The sequence below is a fragment of the Scomber scombrus genome, chromosome 14, assembly GCF_963691925.1.
Source record: "Scomber scombrus chromosome 14, fScoSco1.1, whole genome shotgun sequence".
Taxonomy (NCBI): Eukaryota; Metazoa; Chordata; class Actinopteri; order Scombriformes; family Scombridae; genus Scomber; species Scomber scombrus.
The window spans coordinates 18,644,178-18,661,379 of record NC_084983.1 but is presented as its reverse complement, the minus strand read 5'-3'; the positions used below and the strand labels follow the sequence as shown (position 1 = coordinate 18,661,379).

At 37.9% G+C, this 17,202-nt stretch overlaps 1 protein-coding gene across 1 annotated transcript in view; it reads left to right on the top strand.

Moving 5' to 3' along the window:
• clip2 (CAP-GLY domain containing linker protein 2) overlaps window positions 1-17,202 on the top strand; it is a 52,857-nt gene that overhangs the window by 1,139 nt on the left and 34,516 nt on the right. The window contains exons 2-3 of the mRNA XM_062432472.1: window positions 6,861-6,990; window positions 8,728-8,955. Of these exons, the coding sequence (XP_062288456.1) occupies window positions 8,841-8,955 (115 nt within the window). The 5' untranslated portion in view covers window positions 6,861-6,990; window positions 8,728-8,840. The remainder of the gene's footprint in view (window positions 1-6,860; window positions 6,991-8,727; window positions 8,956-17,202) is intronic.

The window sequence follows — 17,202 nt, the reverse complement described above, 5'->3', positions numbered from 1 at the left end:
AACTGATACATTTTAAAAAAGCTATTAAAATGACTATTTTCACCTTTCAACCTACTCTGTGGGTTTTTAATTTTTGTGTGATACGCTGCCTTTAAATTAAAGACATTTAAATTGAAGCAGTAACAAAATATAAATTGTGCTATGGAATATGATTAATTTTAAAACGTTTTTCTTTTTAATTTGTTTATCAATTTCATCTTAAAATTCAACTTTCATTCCCCTCATTTAAATAAGGAATAAGAATGAGTACATTTAATTATGTTCTATTATTATTAATGTGTGACTTAGATGTGAATTTAATAGAGCAATTTTTCATTTACAATTCATACTTTTTAAAAATTCAAATTAGACACTGGAGTTGTCTGTAATTATTCTGGCACATTTGAGACTCCATACAAAACTGTCTTTGACAGATTTATTTATTTATTTATTACCATTATGCTGTTGTGAATTTACTGCTCATTTGAGCTAATACCAAACTTGGCTGCCTCCCATGCACCACCATCCATCAAATGTTCACTGGGCTGTCAACTTGAAGACTGCTTATGCATCAAATCGTAAAAGTAAAGAACACATACCATATCAGTGTATCTCCAGATGACAGGTGAAGAGACATGCCCTCCCTTGTCGGTCAGTGTTTACACATGCCATCGGATAGTGTGTCAGTGTCGGTAGTTACAGTCACCCAGTTTGCTGCTGCTGATCCCGTTCTCAAGCTCGAGCCTTTGGTCTGTTTTCCCTCCTGCTGGCTCTCACATGGCAGCAGCATCATAATGGGATTAGCGTGTAATCCAGTCACTTCTCCTAAGAAGCAGACTGAGAGGGCAACGTCCACACATGCAGAAACACTGAGCCATTATTGTAAACCACAGAGGGGCTTTATCTGCACACACTGCATACTAATAAGGCAGTTCAGGTCAGCCCGTGACCCCTCCGTCATACTTTTTTTCACTGACTGTTGGTCAGTTACTGTGAGTGAGTGAGAATCTAATGTTGCATGCTTATCAAAAAATCATCCAAAACAAGCAAACTTTTGGTTGGTGTAATTTTGTAATGCACTCCAAACTGGGCATCCCTAAATGTGATTGTTGAACATCTCATTAAAAAAACATCGGCCTTAATCTGCTATTATTACAGCCTTCACTCTTCTGGGAAGGCTTTCCACAAAATGTTGGAACCTGGCTGCAGGGATTTATTCCCATTCAACCACAACAGCATTAGTGAGGTCAGACACTGATGTTTGATGATAAGGCCCGGCTTGCAGTCAACATCCCAGTTCATCCCAAATGTTTTGGATAAGGTTGAGATCAGGGCTCTGTGCTGCCACACAAGTGGAAGCAAACAACTGTTTAAAGTATAACAGAATGCTTTAACAATAAGACTTATTTAATTGGAAGTAAACCATGAAAAGTAGCCCTGGACAAAAGTACATAAAAGTATGCGAACAGAGTTTGGGGGGGAGAAAAAAAACTTTTCTTGTGTCTAATATCAGTATATTTTTGATACTATTATTCTTACCCAAAAGGCATTGAGTGGGTCTAAGGAAATACCTCAATCCATATAGAAAAACAATCCTTTAAAAGTAATAATTATTGAATGTTTTTTGTAGCATGTACTGACCCTGATCAAAGCCACATGGAGTGTGGAGTGTGTGGAGTGACTGTTGGAGTGATGGAGTCTTGCCAGAAAGTGAAGATGACATTTTGCCAGAAGTTCCTACAAAGCATTCAAATCTGCCAAAATTGCAGATAAGGTTTTCACCAGACACTAACAAAATGTTAAATCTTTTTTATTTTATTTTAGTAATATTTTACATCTAATCCTCTTTCTGAGTTTAGTCACAGTTGGGACACCATTTCAGAACAATCAAGAGAAGGGGAAGAAATGGGAATACATGCAAACTAATAAAAATCTGAATCTAACCTTACTGTGAGTGCTGGCAGGATGGATACTTTATAGATTAAATAACAAATAAAACCCCATATCAGAAAACCTTGGAAGAGTTTGAGCTCCAGCTGTTTTGGTGCACTTTGTGGAGGAGAGTGTAGTTTGTGGTTAAGTTCACTAGGTGGAGATAAGGAGCGAATCAGATGGTTTTTAAACTGCTGTATTTCAACCTGCTGTGTTCAAAAGGGAGATGTTTGAAGAGTGAATCATACAAGAGTGTTAGATGATGGGTTAAGGGATTTACTTAAGTTAAATGTGTTACTGCTAAAGATGCAGAAGCTTGGTCTGAAATAACAGAATATAGAAATATAAGAAATGCACAAACACAGATGTTGCTTATTCTTTATTGTTATCACATTATTTAACATCACAGTTTTTTATCAAGCATTTCTAAAAATTACCTAGACTTACAAACTAGAAAAGCAAAAGTGAACACTTCAATTTTGAGTCAAACACATTAAATCCCCCCCATCAGCCTCACACATGACTCTGTGTAAACCAATCAGGTATCAGTTTGCATGAAAACATATTTATTCATCTCTCTTTGCAGTAAAAGGTTATGTCAACCTTCTTTAAAAAGGGTAAATAGTTTTGAAAATTAATTCATACTACTCGTTGCTTTACTTTAGTTAAGTAAATTAGCTACTTCAATCAGGGAAAACTTACCTTTAACTCAGCTTCTTTAACTCAGCTACCATGTTTCATCATTCACATTAGCTTCAGGTGTGCACAATAAGCTCCAAACGACAGAAATGTACCCCTTTAATTACTAACATTATTATGTAATTCAAGTCAAGTTGACAGCGTACACAGAAATATTTTCTTCTTACTAAGTTGCTTAGCCTCTTCCTTTTAGATGAATTCATACAGTATAAATTGACTCCTCTACAGGCCTTTACAGGCCTCTAGTGGTCAAAAGAAGTAACTGCACCAACAGCTACTCTTAAAGGACAGGTCCATCTGTCTTGAAAACCATAGTTTGGTACCCAAATGAACATTGAAACAGGTTCATCTTACTATAATCATTCTGTTCATACTTGCCATTTAAAGATACTTTCATCATGTGTTTACAAGTGATGGGGGCAAAAATACACAAGTGTGTGCAAACATGTCTTTAAAAGTTTATCTGAAGCTAATATGAAGCTTCAAATGAGACAGGAAGTTTCCAAATGAGTCAAATCTAGTAGATATATTTCAATTTCTCTTGTTACAGTCAGTTAGTGACAAATTCCCTCTTTTTGTTATTTTACTTCCACCACAGCTCAACAGGGAAACACTGTCCAAGGAAACACAAAGATGGAATTTGATGCTAAAAAGACTGTAAATGTGTCAGATATCCACTTGATGTGACTAACTCGGACTGCTGAAGCCACATATTAGCTTCACATCAACTTTTAAATGTTGTCCTTCATCACTTGTGTTGAAAGCTCATTTGAAGGAGAGCTTTTAATAGTCAGAACAGGAGGAATGATTACAGTGAGGTGTCATGTGGATACCTGACACCTGGTAAGACCACCTACAGGTGAAATTGTATCAAACGCTACAGACCTGTTCAGCATCCCTGTCTTTACTGCATTTTCAAATTGCATTGCAACTGGACAATGCATTTAGGAGATATGTTCATTCATTAATAATCATGTAGAAGAAAGGAGGGAAAGAAGAGCAGGGAATGACAGGAGACTCTGACAATTGTGTGTGTATTAGTATAAGTGTGTGTGTGTATACTCATGACATTGTACCTTGAACTTTGAACCCTCTTGCTCATATATCTGTTTGACAATTGTTTACTAAATGTTTGGGTGCTTCCGTCATTGCACTGTCAACGTGCCGTCATCTATCTGTGCTCTCTTGGCGTGTCAGTCAATGTGACTTATCTTTAGCTGTGAAGAGGATTGTGGGTCAGAGTAGCCAAAAAAGCATGCCAGCTTGCATCCTGTGAAATGTGACCATATGTAATGGGACATTTGACATACGAATTAGGACATACTAAATAGTTTCATGGCATATGAAATACTAGTGTAGTATATGTGTACGTATTACTAACTGTGCACCACTTGGTATTTTTCCTGGGAATATCGCCAATGACAACCAGTTTGTAATATTGCAGATGCAAAGGCTTTGATCGGTGGGCCATAAGCGCAATCACTATAGCTATAACTTTTAATATGAGCGATAACATAGACTACAAAGCCCAAAAAGACCTGCAAAGCAAATTTTATAGACTTAACCCTTACAGGAGCTATTAACAAATTTCACATGGTCACAGACAGTGCTGGGGAGAAACCTATGGGAGAAACTTGTTACATGTAATGGCGTTATGTAATTTAATTACAAAATAAATGTAATGAATGTAATGTATGTATGTATGTAGTGTAATTAAATTACAGTTACTTATGAAAATGTTGATGATTACACAGGGGGTTACATCTGAAGTCAGACCTTTAAGATTTTGCTCAGGAGGAGGGTTATGTACTAATTTTTTAATCATTTTAATAATAATACTATGTTACTGAATACACATATTGCTGTTTTTAATTATTTGAAAACAATATTTTTTATATTTTGTAAATAAATCATGGCGTGGGCTTATTTGGAGCACATATGGGCTTAAATGGTGTTGCAGTACCATTTAAGCCCATGCCATATTTTTGACTTTTTTCATAAAATAAAAATATTTATTTTATATTTCAAAAAGCTACATGAATACATTTTCAAATGACAGATACATCTTGCTTTATAAGAAATGACCTCACTCATCATGTCAGTCATGTCAGTATTCATGGAAAACACCTGAACTTAGATTTTGGTGGGCTTGATGAGTAGGAGAGATGAGGGGGCAATTGTAATTTCCATCTGAACTCACAGATTTTCTAAAAAATACACCAGTCATCTTTTAATGTAAGAGACATATATATATATATATATATATATATATATATATATATATATATATATATATATATATATATATATATATATATATATATATATATATGTCTCTTATTTATATATATATATATATATATATATATGTGTGTGTGTGTGTGTGTGTGTGTGTGTGTGTGTGTGTGTGTGTGTGTGTGTGTGTGTGTGTGTGTGTGTGTGTGTGTGTGTGTGTGCTATAATAAATAATGCAGTTATGCTGGATAATTGTAACAGTGCCTGTAACACTGAACAAATAAGTTTCTCAAATATAAGCACACCTCAAAGTAAAATTACTGCTGTAGTGTCCAATATGTTTTTTAAGTTTATTTTTGTATATGGTTCAAATTATTTTTGGATGTCATATGCATTCAAAGCAAAAGTCTATTTCTGTTTTTTTGCAGATGACTAGGTGACTATTTTAGTAGTAACTATATTTTAATCATGTGAACTGAGTTAAAAGTAGATTTCACTAAAATACATTGATCAGCTGATGAGTCAAGCACAGTTTTTAAACCAAATGTAATACAAAAAAATGTAGATAGATATAGGTAGTCTACATTTACCCTCACAGAAAAGTAATCAAATGTAATAAGATACATTAATTTGGTTAAGTAATTGAAATAGTTACGTTACTACATTTTAAATATGGTACCTATTAATCTATAACCTTTTACATTTTCATAGTATCCTTCCCTTCCCTTGTTACATAGTGAAAGCTGACATAAGGAAATAGGGATCAGTGTGTGCAGTGCAGCAGCAGTGGTCTCTATTTCGCGGTACAGCTGTCAAATTGGGGCACTCCCAGTAGCAGCCGAGCTGACCAATCAGAGCGTCTCAAATCCAGCCGGAAAAGGCGAAGTGATCCATAATGAAGTGTTTTGGCCACGACCACAGAAATATGAGTATTAGGATCACGTGTTGACTATGCAAACTAAGTGATGTAAACTTTGCCTAATATATTCTTCCTTACTTATATTTAAGATATAGCTTATACATGTGCCTATAACCCGTCTATGCATGCAGCTTGCCTTGGCTACCTGCACCAAACTGCGCTCAGATTTTCCTATATTTAACCTTTTCCTGCTCACTGGTGTTCTATCTCACACATTTTGTTATACAAATAAGATATTATTTTGTGATATTAGACGCGGTTATTTAATTCGGCATGCGTACCATATTATGAATAAGACTTAATTCGTGTGAAATTGATACTTTTATAATTGCTCCGCCAGATGTTCTCCAATGAAGACGTACAGTCGAAGGCGCATCTAAAAACACTGGGGGGTCGCATCATAAATGTTACATATCATTGCGGAAAATGTGTTTTTTTTGGTTATTTTATTTATGCTGAATTATAAACAAGGATGCCAGTAATTGGAAAGGATATTGCGTAATGTCCTGTGAGTCATGTTTTTGACCGGTGAGTGAGGGTCAGCGTAAAATCACCATATTTTTTAAAGGACCACGTCACAGAGATGGGTTAGTCTGTAGTCTACTCATCTTTCCCCCAGGAGGCTCTGCTTCCCAGCCCCTTTGTTCAGTCTAGCCGGTGGGTTGAGTCACAGGGAGGCTGTGCTAACCCAACAAACCCACACACACACACATACACACACACATGCATATGCATACACAGTGGGAACCGACAGGAGCGAGAAGAGACCGAGAAAAAAAGGGGAGAGTCCAGCGTTCTTTATAATCAGAGCCAAGACAAGCAGGAAAAGTTGCGTTACAGTGTTGCTGATGCTGCGTTTCGTTTCGGAAAACGTCGGGAATCGTGTGCCAGTGTCCTGCCACTAAAAAACGAAGCGATCCCTGTCGATTTTATAAGGCTATAGCCTGTGCGTCTTTGGGTAGCTTGCTTGTAGCGCTCATCCTAAAAAAAGAGAGCCGGCTGGGCTATAGCTGCTAAAACCATCAACCCGGTCTCATTGCTCAGGCTGTGCAGTTGTTGCCATCATCCACTGATCCACGCTGACTCTCCCTTTCAGTTTTCTGCTCAGCATCCATATTTGCATCCCAGGGAGTGGCAACCACTAATCCCCTCTTTCCCTGGCGAGATCATTCAAAGTTGACTGCTTCTCGGACACTCCTCGGGGCGCTTTAATTTCATATAGGAAGGTGAGTATTTTCCTGTAATAATGCACATTTGTGTCATTTTTTTTCTAAATCTGGGAGGGACTCAGGTTTTTAAAGTGAAGGGCAGTCTGTGGACCACGTTGCCGCAGTAGCTACAACAATGGATCAAACATTTTGTTGAGGTGCGCATTATCACACAAAACGCTTTCAGCCTGTTTTCAGACAAATCAGGTGTCGATTGGAAAATCCATTTAGGCCTTCAATGAAGAATAGCTTATGCTATCTGTAAAATCACAGCAGGCTACACCCAGGGCCTTATTTTTCACTTCAGTTATAGCAAAACCCATTATTCTCGATAGCTTTATAATAAGACTGGTTGCTCTAAAATTAAAAATCTATCTATCTATATATATATCTGAATGTGGATAAAAAATAAAATGGAAAATGGTTAATAAGCCATGCTACAAATCTGCTTTCTTTCTTTCCTAATTACCCAGTGTCTTTAGTTTAAAAGCCTCCACCAGATGTGTGTTGTTTATTGTTGGCTCTAACAGCATTATTTCTTCTTAATGGTCCTTGGGCCATGATTTGTAGGCCATGCTCCACTTGGGCACCGGCCTACATTGACTCCCAGTCATATTATCACACTGTTGAAATTGATAAGTTGACCCTGATTAAACATATGAAGCAACTGGGTGTTATTGTGTGATACATCTAATAATAAGAATACCAATAATTCTGCTTATTGTAATAACATACTTTTAAATGTTACCTTGGATTACTAGGTGTTGATCAGGGTAATATGGATTCATCTTAATTTGGAGATAAATTCAAGTACAGACACAACTTAACTTGCTGTAGTGTAGTGTCTCTGTGCTATTACAGTCTGTGGTTGCTGGTTAATGAGTTGTGGGCTTGCTGCCTTGCTCAGGGGCACTAAAGCAATAGTGTAGTATTACAACGTGGTAATAGAGCCGATGTCTCATTCGTTTCTGTTTCTACCCTTAGGTCGCTGTAACGGGCTGCCAACACAAATGTGTTTGTAGCCATAAATACGCCTGTATGTCATTTCTGTTTGTGTTAACTGTTAACTGCCCATATGTATCTTTGTTTTTTGTGATTATAGCGCTATATCAGTACATAAAAATCACATTAGGGGGCCAAGGTTTCTTCTTACCCAGTGATTCCCAACATGTTTCTTTTATTTACGACCCCTTGTCATGACTTATGGCATAGAGTCAACATAAGAGTCCGAGTAGTTCAAACAAAAAGTGATCTTTTACTTCTCAGACCGTTTCATTTGAAGGCCTGAAGAGTAAAAAAGTATCTCACATGATAAAATAAGAACAAAAAGAACATTTTTTGTAACATAAATATTGAATTTTTTTCTCTTCCTTACCCTTTACGGCCCCTCAGATTTATGTACTGACTTCTTAGGGAGGGGGTCCTGCCTCCCATCTGCTGCTCTAAGCACTTTTGGTAAATAGTAGATAGGAATGTAAGTGTGCACAAAATATGGTCGTTTTCAAGTCATGATAAGATGTTTGGAAATCTCTGGAAGCTGTTTTGCTATTATTGAACAAACAGCTTCAAATACTGTGTGCATACTTCCACAATCTTCCTCTTAAATCCAGTTGTCAGTTGTTCATCTTGGCCCCTGACTGCTCCATTCAGGTTTCACAAGCATGCACATGAAGAATCACCCATTATTCTGCTTATTTATCTATCTGTGCTGTTAATTATTCCCATATTTATCCCATGTCCTGTCTCATTCCACAGCAGCTAAACATGGAGAGCGACAGCCACCACTCTCACATCTAGTGCCTGATCCACAAGCCTTCATCACCCAGGGAGGAGCTCTCAGGTCCTGGCCGTCTCCCTGCTACTGTAGAATGAATATGCTCAAGTCCAGTGGACTGAAAATCCCTGGCCGCGGGCCCAAGCATTCCAGCCCAGTGGGAAGAACCTCAGCGGGAGGAACTTCTAGCCCTGTCGTCCCTAAAGACAGTAAGTTACTTCCTCCTTCTGACCCCATGTGGAAAATATGAGGAATTTCTGTCTTCTCATCCCCGGAAGTGGCTTGAACCATTTATTTGTGTTAATGACTCACTAGAGCACAGCTGCAATAGATTACATTCACATGGTTTCCAAAGTGTTTTTGCGTAATGCACACAAAAAAAAGCATGTGATGAGCACCCAGTAGTGGCTTCTTGGCCTTCATCAAGGACCTTATTTTTGCTGGAGGGATTTTCTTTAATTCATCTTCCAGTGGATTTAAAAAGATCTCCAATTCAACTTTTCATGTTGCTTTAGCAGTTTGGATGCTTGTGGTGCTGTCTCTATTACAAATAATCTATGTTTTATAGAAAATAGGAAATAATCATTTATTCAATTTGGCCACATTTTGAATTAGTTTTCTCTCTGCTATGTAAAGTACAGCAACAACTTATTATATACTTGGATTTATACAGTTTTTCTCTGGTATAGTGTTATTTTATAGCTGCACTAACCTTTTGTAATATAAACAATGGACCAAATGACCATGTGAAATGTGAAAGGGGTCACCTGTAGTTCCCCTCAGCCCTACAGAGCGCTTCAGTGTCTCTCGGCTCATTGTGTACTTCACTATTTTGATGCACCCTCATTGTTCCAGCGTCAGCAGGCAGCTGATTTCAGGAAAAAAACACTCTGATATGCCCGCTGTACACTATCTGCCAGAATAAGTAAACAACTAATTAGAGATCATAGTGGAGAATTTAGCAGCTAAAGAGACGGATATTTCCCTCAGAAGTTGGTGGAGACCTAAACAGCGCTAACAGGAGAGTGAATATTAGACTTAAATTCATCAGGTGGTCAGAAACACAACTCCAAACAAATCAAATGCTAATGTTGCTCCTTTTCAGCTGGATGTGTAAATAAGCATCTGTGTCCATGTCAACTTTATAACGAGACAGTTACAGGTAAATGTACCTGTGGTGTGTCAGCAGCAAATGTAACAAATATAGAGTTGATTTGTTAAAAAAGCAGGTAAATCATATTCTGATACTGCTTTTATGGTGAAAATGGAAGTAGATATAAAGAAGAATAGCGTTTCATTTTAAAATATGATGATATTCTCAGAAGGGCTTTTAAGCAAATCTGTGTTATGACCCACAGCGCCAAAAAACGGTGCTTTAAAGCATTATCACACACTCAAAGGGAATACAGAAATCCACAAATATAAGGCAGCTTTATTGTGATTGACATGAAAAGAGTAAGAAAAACAAACCTTTAAATCTGAAGTGCAAAGGGTAGAATGTAGGACATGAAATTGTTACAGCTTTTGAAACACTGACTATGAACCAAAATAAGACATTTCAGAACAACAATCTGAATCAAAATTACAACCCCTGCCTGCAACAAGTAATCACAGCTGTTCTCACCCTTAAATGTAGCCGAGCCGCGTTCAGCCCACATGACAGCTCCGTCCCACCAGCTTTACACACACATGTTAGTTCTCTCTCTGCTAAATTACAGCTCCACTCCCAGCTCAAGCCAACACAACATAAGAATAGTCAGCCCTCTCTGGCTGATAGTACGCTTTTTTTTTCTCATTAGCATCAGCGTGTATGGCAGGCTTTTTTTCCTTTTTTTTTTAATCAGAGGCTGCTACAAGTGTGTCATGGTTCACGGTGACTGTGGAATTTCAGGAGAGCAAAGGAAGGAAAGAAAAGAAAAACAACACAGTTGTAGCTATGCAAGCTGTTCTAACACAGGAAGTGTTACGTTTACTGAACCATATACTGTTGCTAATTACTTCAGACCACTGCCAGAGATGTTATTTAATGTTACGTTAATGGTTTTCTTACTTTTTAGCTACAGGAGCAGACATAAACTGTAGAATAGCATTACAGATGATTTCAAGTGACTAATAAGATGTTAAAGTAGTGAAAATACCTTTTATATGCTCCTTTTGCATGCTGTGAATGTTAAAGCAGCTTTAATCTATATTTTAATGATAACAGATCAGAGACGTGGCTCATAGTGATGAACATACAGAGAATTATCAACAACTCTGCAGCTCGTCTCGGCTTTACGGAGCTTTAAAACAAGTTTCAGCTCATTGTTTAGTTGTCCTACTGTTTCGGTTCAGTCTTATGGAGTTGTTTTCAACAGCAGCAGGCAGCTGAGAAAAAAGAACCTATAAAATCTCACTGTGTCAGCACCGAACAGCAAGTAGACACAGTTAATAACTAGTAAATAGGAACATAGTGGAGCATTTAGCAGCTAAAGCGATAGGATTTGTTAGAGATCAAAAACAAAGCTAAAAGAGAGTGAATGTTGGACTTAAATTCATCAGGTAGAGAGAAACACAACTCCAAATGAATGATAATATTGCTACATAACAGCTGGATGTGGATATTAGAGCTGCAACGATCAACTGATTAGTTGAATTGCCAACTATTTTCACACTCGAATTTAATACTTACCTTAACATTTTCTGTGTCCAGCCTCTTAAATGTGAATATTTTCTGGATTCTTTAGTCCTCTATAAGAGTGAACAGAATATCTTTGGGACATTTAGGTTGCATTGAAATAGTGACAGATATTTTAACGATCAACGACTGATTGATTAATTATGAAAGTAATTGTCAGATTAATCCATAATGAAAGTAGCAGTTGTTGCAATAAGTAAATGTTTGCTAAGAAGTTTGTCAAATCAACTTCAATTAAAGTTCAGTTTCTTAGATGTGAAGGACGCTGTTTCTGTTAAAACTTTTCCTGCTGCAGAAATGAAACAATAATGCTACATATTATAAGCTGTATTATTACTTTGTATCATTATTATAAGAAATTATTACTAGTCCAAAATTGTGTTTGGCAATGCTGTTGATGCCCATAAATCTGTAGACAATCTTCTGTTAGAATAAAACACATTTCAAAGCATATTAAGTATATTCTTTGCTCAATTAAAGCCATTTATAAGCAGTCTGAGAGAAAATGAAAACAAATTGCTTTCATTTAACCATCCAAGTCTGTGTTTGGGCCTGGTGGTCATTTTTGTTTCTCTCTGTTTGTGTGGAGGGCAGAACGACTCAAATTGTGTCTGAAATCATGCTGAACTCCATTACCAGCTCAGAAAGTTAATCCCTTAATGTTGCACACAGGCCGGAGCATGTTGCCCAGGATTTTCAGCTGTTAGGTAGCTGTCCTTATGCGACTAGTGCTCGTCATCATCAAGGTCCGAATTCTCGCTTGTGGTTTTAAACAGTTTGTTTCTAATGTGGGAACTCATTCGTTTGCTCACATCCTGTTTATCTGCAGGAGAGTATACATGATTGTGATGGATGAAGCGTCGCTTTTATTTCCCAGTTTTGAAGTTTCTGCATGTAAACACTGTATGTCGAGACACAGTGTCACCATGTTAGTGGGACAAATGTAATCTTTCCTATAGCAGGCCTAACCCTAACCCTAACCCTAACCCTAACCCTTTTTATACTGTTATGATGTCAGATGTCTTTGTTAAAAATAGCAAAAGTTTTGTAGCCTTTGTTGCTAAAGTTGTTCCGCGTTTTTCACTAATATATTTCAAATTAAATTTGGGCTCTAACATGTACAGATGTGTTTGAGAAGTTGACATTGTGAGCAAATTAGGAGAAAAGGAAATGAGGTCCTACCACTATTATTTGTTTACATAGCTTCCTGAGCTGCTGTGGTAGCTGACCAATCAGAACAGAGTGGGCTCATCATGAGGGTGGCCTTAATAAGACGGCCTGTTTCAGACAGAGGCTGAACTGAGGCGTCTCATATAAGGCCAGTATAAGATAAATAAGGAGTGTTTTGAACTGTAAATCATACAAATTTATTCTAGTAAAACCCCAGATTAAAAATATAAACCTGGAAATGTGCATGTTATGTCTCCTTTAAGATAAAACACAAATAAGATGTTGGTGGGATAATACTTGTGCCTAAGTAAACAGAAAAAGGGATTAGTTTCCAGCCCAGGATAATCTTAACACTGACCTGGCCTTGTACCCCAACTCTCAACCCCCAGTTTGTTGGTTTTAGCTGGGAAAATCTTGGAAAGCAGGCCTCTGTGTCGGAAGTTGGCAGAGTTTACTTTTTCTAAATTTAAAGAAGTGTTTCAGCCTGTTGTGGAAGCTGTAGCTGTGTAGGGAGCGAAAGGAGGAAAGCATCTCAGCCTTTTTCCTCCGCACCATTTGATGAGAAAATAACAGAGCTGTGCCACCTCTCACAATGCCACGTCTCCTGTGCCCTTGTAAGCTAGTGTCTCAACAGAAATATCTAGTTGCAAGCTGTTGCCTTTTTGGAAACGTACAACTTTCTGTATTTGTTTTTACATCTTTCTGACATCAGAGATATTACAAAATCTTTGTAACTCTCTGTATTCAACAACAATTTAACAACAAACCTCTTTCTCAAGCGCTATGTTAGAACCTTTTTCTCTTTCACACAACTACTTCTGTCACTCTTTTGTGTAAAGTGTGTAGTACTATGAATGCCTTTGAGGAGAGACTGTCCCAAAATGTGCCTGGTTGTAATTTCTACAGCCTACTTATCGAGTCTTGTCTCTGATGGCAGAATTTTCGTCCCATAAAGACTTAAATTTAGACATGGTTGGACAGTATTTGATGAGAACTGGTTCGATTTAAGTGGTCTAAAGCCGCCAGCATCCACGTAAAGGTTACAAATGACGTGAAAGCACAACAATCTAGACTCTCTCGTGATGGATTTGTCCTGCTTGTTGTGACAACAAGTCCACTTTTTTGTGTCGAGAGGTTTGAAGAGACAAATGCTCTAAAAATGGATTCAGAGGTTTAAAATCTCATCAATGTATGCACACCTCTATATCGTGATGTAGTGAATTTTGATAGAAACTCATTTGAGAAATGTAGATAATGTGTTAGTATACGTTTTGGCAAATCCAGTGAGAATTTAGGCACTTCATCACATTTATGCAACAGTCGTTTTCATCCAATATTGCCATAAATCAGTCCTGCTCATTGATGTGCAACATGACCCACAATGAGAGAGAGAGGGAGAGAGATATGGAGAGAAAGAGAGAGAGAGAGAGAGAGAGAGAGAGAGAGAGGGGGGGGGGGAGAGAGAGAGAGAGAGAGAGAGAGAGAGAGAGAGAGAGAGAGAGAGAGAGAGAGAGAGAGAGAGAGAGAGAGAGAGAGAGAGAGACCTACATCAATAGAAACTCCAAAATCCACAATTGGATCCATAATTGGATATTTGTGTGTCCTATAAAAGTTATTTCACGGTTGTCAGTTGTTAAATGGTGGATTACCTGTTAAAACTGCTCTCTTTGTCTGCAGTATGTGTACTGTACCTAACTTAACTCACAATTCACTCATATTAACATTGATCACAGGCATTATTATGTGGGTTGGAATAAAGAGAACAAGTACAGTCCTCGTCAGTAATGTTACTGAAGGCAAATTCACTCACAGAACAGAATAGAATTGAGCTTTTATGACTCTTGTTCAGTGTTGTTTGAACTCTGAACCTAAAAACCACTCCTCTTTAAAAACTGATACCATGTTGTTTACATTAGCGAGATTCTAAAGTGACTAACCTCTTAAGTGATTGTTGATGGAGGTGAACCACACCACAGAGCTCAGGCCTCCGATCATTGTTTCCAAAGTCTCATAGGTTCCTTAAACACTGTCCAGTGAACAAAATATCAAACTATGCGAGTCCATGTGATAAAACAAGCCCTATATTACAGTTTGCAGTCAACAATTAGTTTCATTCTGATTAGTCTATGGATTATTGTTACAAAATGCCAAATGCAACTAAACTATCTTGTTTTTCCTGACCGACAGTCCACACCCTAAAGATACTCAGTTTAAAATCATAGAGGACTGAAGATTAATCGACTATCCAAATAGTTGACCCAAAACAGATAAATTGGTCATTTGAAGAGATAATAACACCACTAAAAACCTGTTTTTGTTTCTAGAAAAGATCTTATATGTGCTGATTTGTCCCTCTAAATGTGGGACATAACACGTTGCGGGTTGATGTCCTTCATGTCTACAGTGATATCAGATCGAATCACAGTACATTTAAAAAGAAACTAATTGATCAAAAGTCAAAAACAGTCAAGCTCAACCCCCCCTCCATCTGTTACTGTCGGTGCCGCTCAGCCGTACACAGCTGCCACAACCTCTGCTGAAGACAACAGCACAATGTCAGCACTGACTAACTGATAATTTAGTCAATTTAAAACAAAAAGAACAAGTGAGGGCGTGAAGATGATAGTCACTGTGGAAAATGATCATAAATAAACAGACTTAAAGAGAACAGAGACAGAGAAAGAGGTGTGCGTGTGTGTAAGTAAAGCGGGGAGAGATGGGGGGCGGGGGGTAATGGGGAGGAGGAGGAGGCGGTGGGGGGGACGGGAGGAAGCTGTGGAGGTTTCATTGTGCAGAGCGGATGAATAGTGGGATTCAGATGGTGGTGGGAGGTGGCCAAGCACAATAGTGAAAGTAAGGGCTGTGTTTCTAGTCTTCCTTCTGCCGAGGATCCTTTTACCCTCGCTCTCCTGTTGCCTCAGCAACCCAAATCATGGGTTAGCTCAGGTTTTTTAAACGCCACGCTGGGTTTGCTGGCCTGGAGCACATGTTGCATTGGTTGAACCATTTTTCCAAAAATCACTGTATGTATGGTTAGCCGTGTTGATAACTGATGTGTATTATAATTATAATGTTCCTGCAGGCTCTTGTAACACAGTAACAGTATCGTTTTATCTTCTGCAAGTCACCATAAACCAGACAAATATACTGGCCGATGTTAGTCGGCTATAACTCTTTCAGCATATACTGTACTTACAGCCAGTAAATAACAAGAAAATGTAGTAAAGCTGCAACCATTAGTTAATTAACGGATTAGTCGATATAAAGAAAATTAATTGGCAACTGTTTTGATAATTAAATAATCGTTTTAGTTTTTTAACAAGAAATATTTGCTAATTGCAGCTTCTTAAATATGAAGATTTAAAGCTTTTCTTGATGGTAAGTGATAGTAAACGTGATATCTTTGGGTTTTTTGGACTTTTCAGAAAAAACAAGGCATTTAACGACAGCACCATGGGCACTAAGAAACGTTCTACTATTGCATTTTATACTATTTGTGACATTTTATAGAGAAAATGACTAATTGATTAATCAAGAAAACAATCAGCAGACTAATTGATAATGAAAACAATTATTTGCAGCCCTTTATTGCAGCACAGAAATACCAATCATATGTTCGAGGTAATTTTTCTTTAGGAGAGAATAGGATTTTATATTTGAAATCCTCCACAATACCCTATGATATAATGCTACCTTATATAAGGTCATCTGAGGAAATGTGTGTTTACTGAAAGCTAAAATGAACAATGATATCTCTTTAAAGCTCTTTAAAGTTTCAATCTGAACTTCAGACTGTGCTTTAATAATCACTTTCAATATTTGCTGTTAAAGGCATTTTCCCAAATCAGAATTCCTATCCAAATGTTTCCTATCATAAGTTGTTTTTATCTCTCAAAATCCATCTGAAATGACCGAGTGATAATAATGATAATCTCAGCTCCATTTTCAAATCATCACTGCAGCTGTGGATTGGCAACATGATCCAGCTGATTGGCAGGAAACGCTGCAATATGGGTCGACCACACACACAGACTTATGACTGGTGCTGATGCTATATGCCAGTTTACCCCAGGCCACATTCATTTCGACACATTACCGATCAATGAGGGACCTGGCTGCTCCCATGTTCATGTTCTGACTGTCGATATCTGACATTTTTGTGTGAAATGTCACAATACAAAAAAATAAGGCAAAAGGGAACGGGCTGCACTTTTGAAAATGTCTCTTAAGATAATCACTCGGGACTTTGCAAAATTGTCAGTGACAGATTCCCCCCAAAAAATAAACACCCAGTAGAAGCAGCACATTCCTTAAAAACTTCCAAACTGTATCATCAAGTCAAAAACCCCTTTGAAGTTGTACCCATTTGCATTCATGCTGAATGCGTTTCACATAACAACATATGGGAGTAATTGGGGCAGAAAGCACAACCATTGGGGGCCCACAAAGCCCCAGGCCCTCTCTTAGGGTGTCGGGGAGACAGCCCTGGCACCAACCAATCCTACACACACACACACACACACACATACACTCACATACTCACACATACACAGATAAACACAGAGTTTTACTGGCAGTGCGGTGCAGCAGACCGCGTGCTAATGGTGCC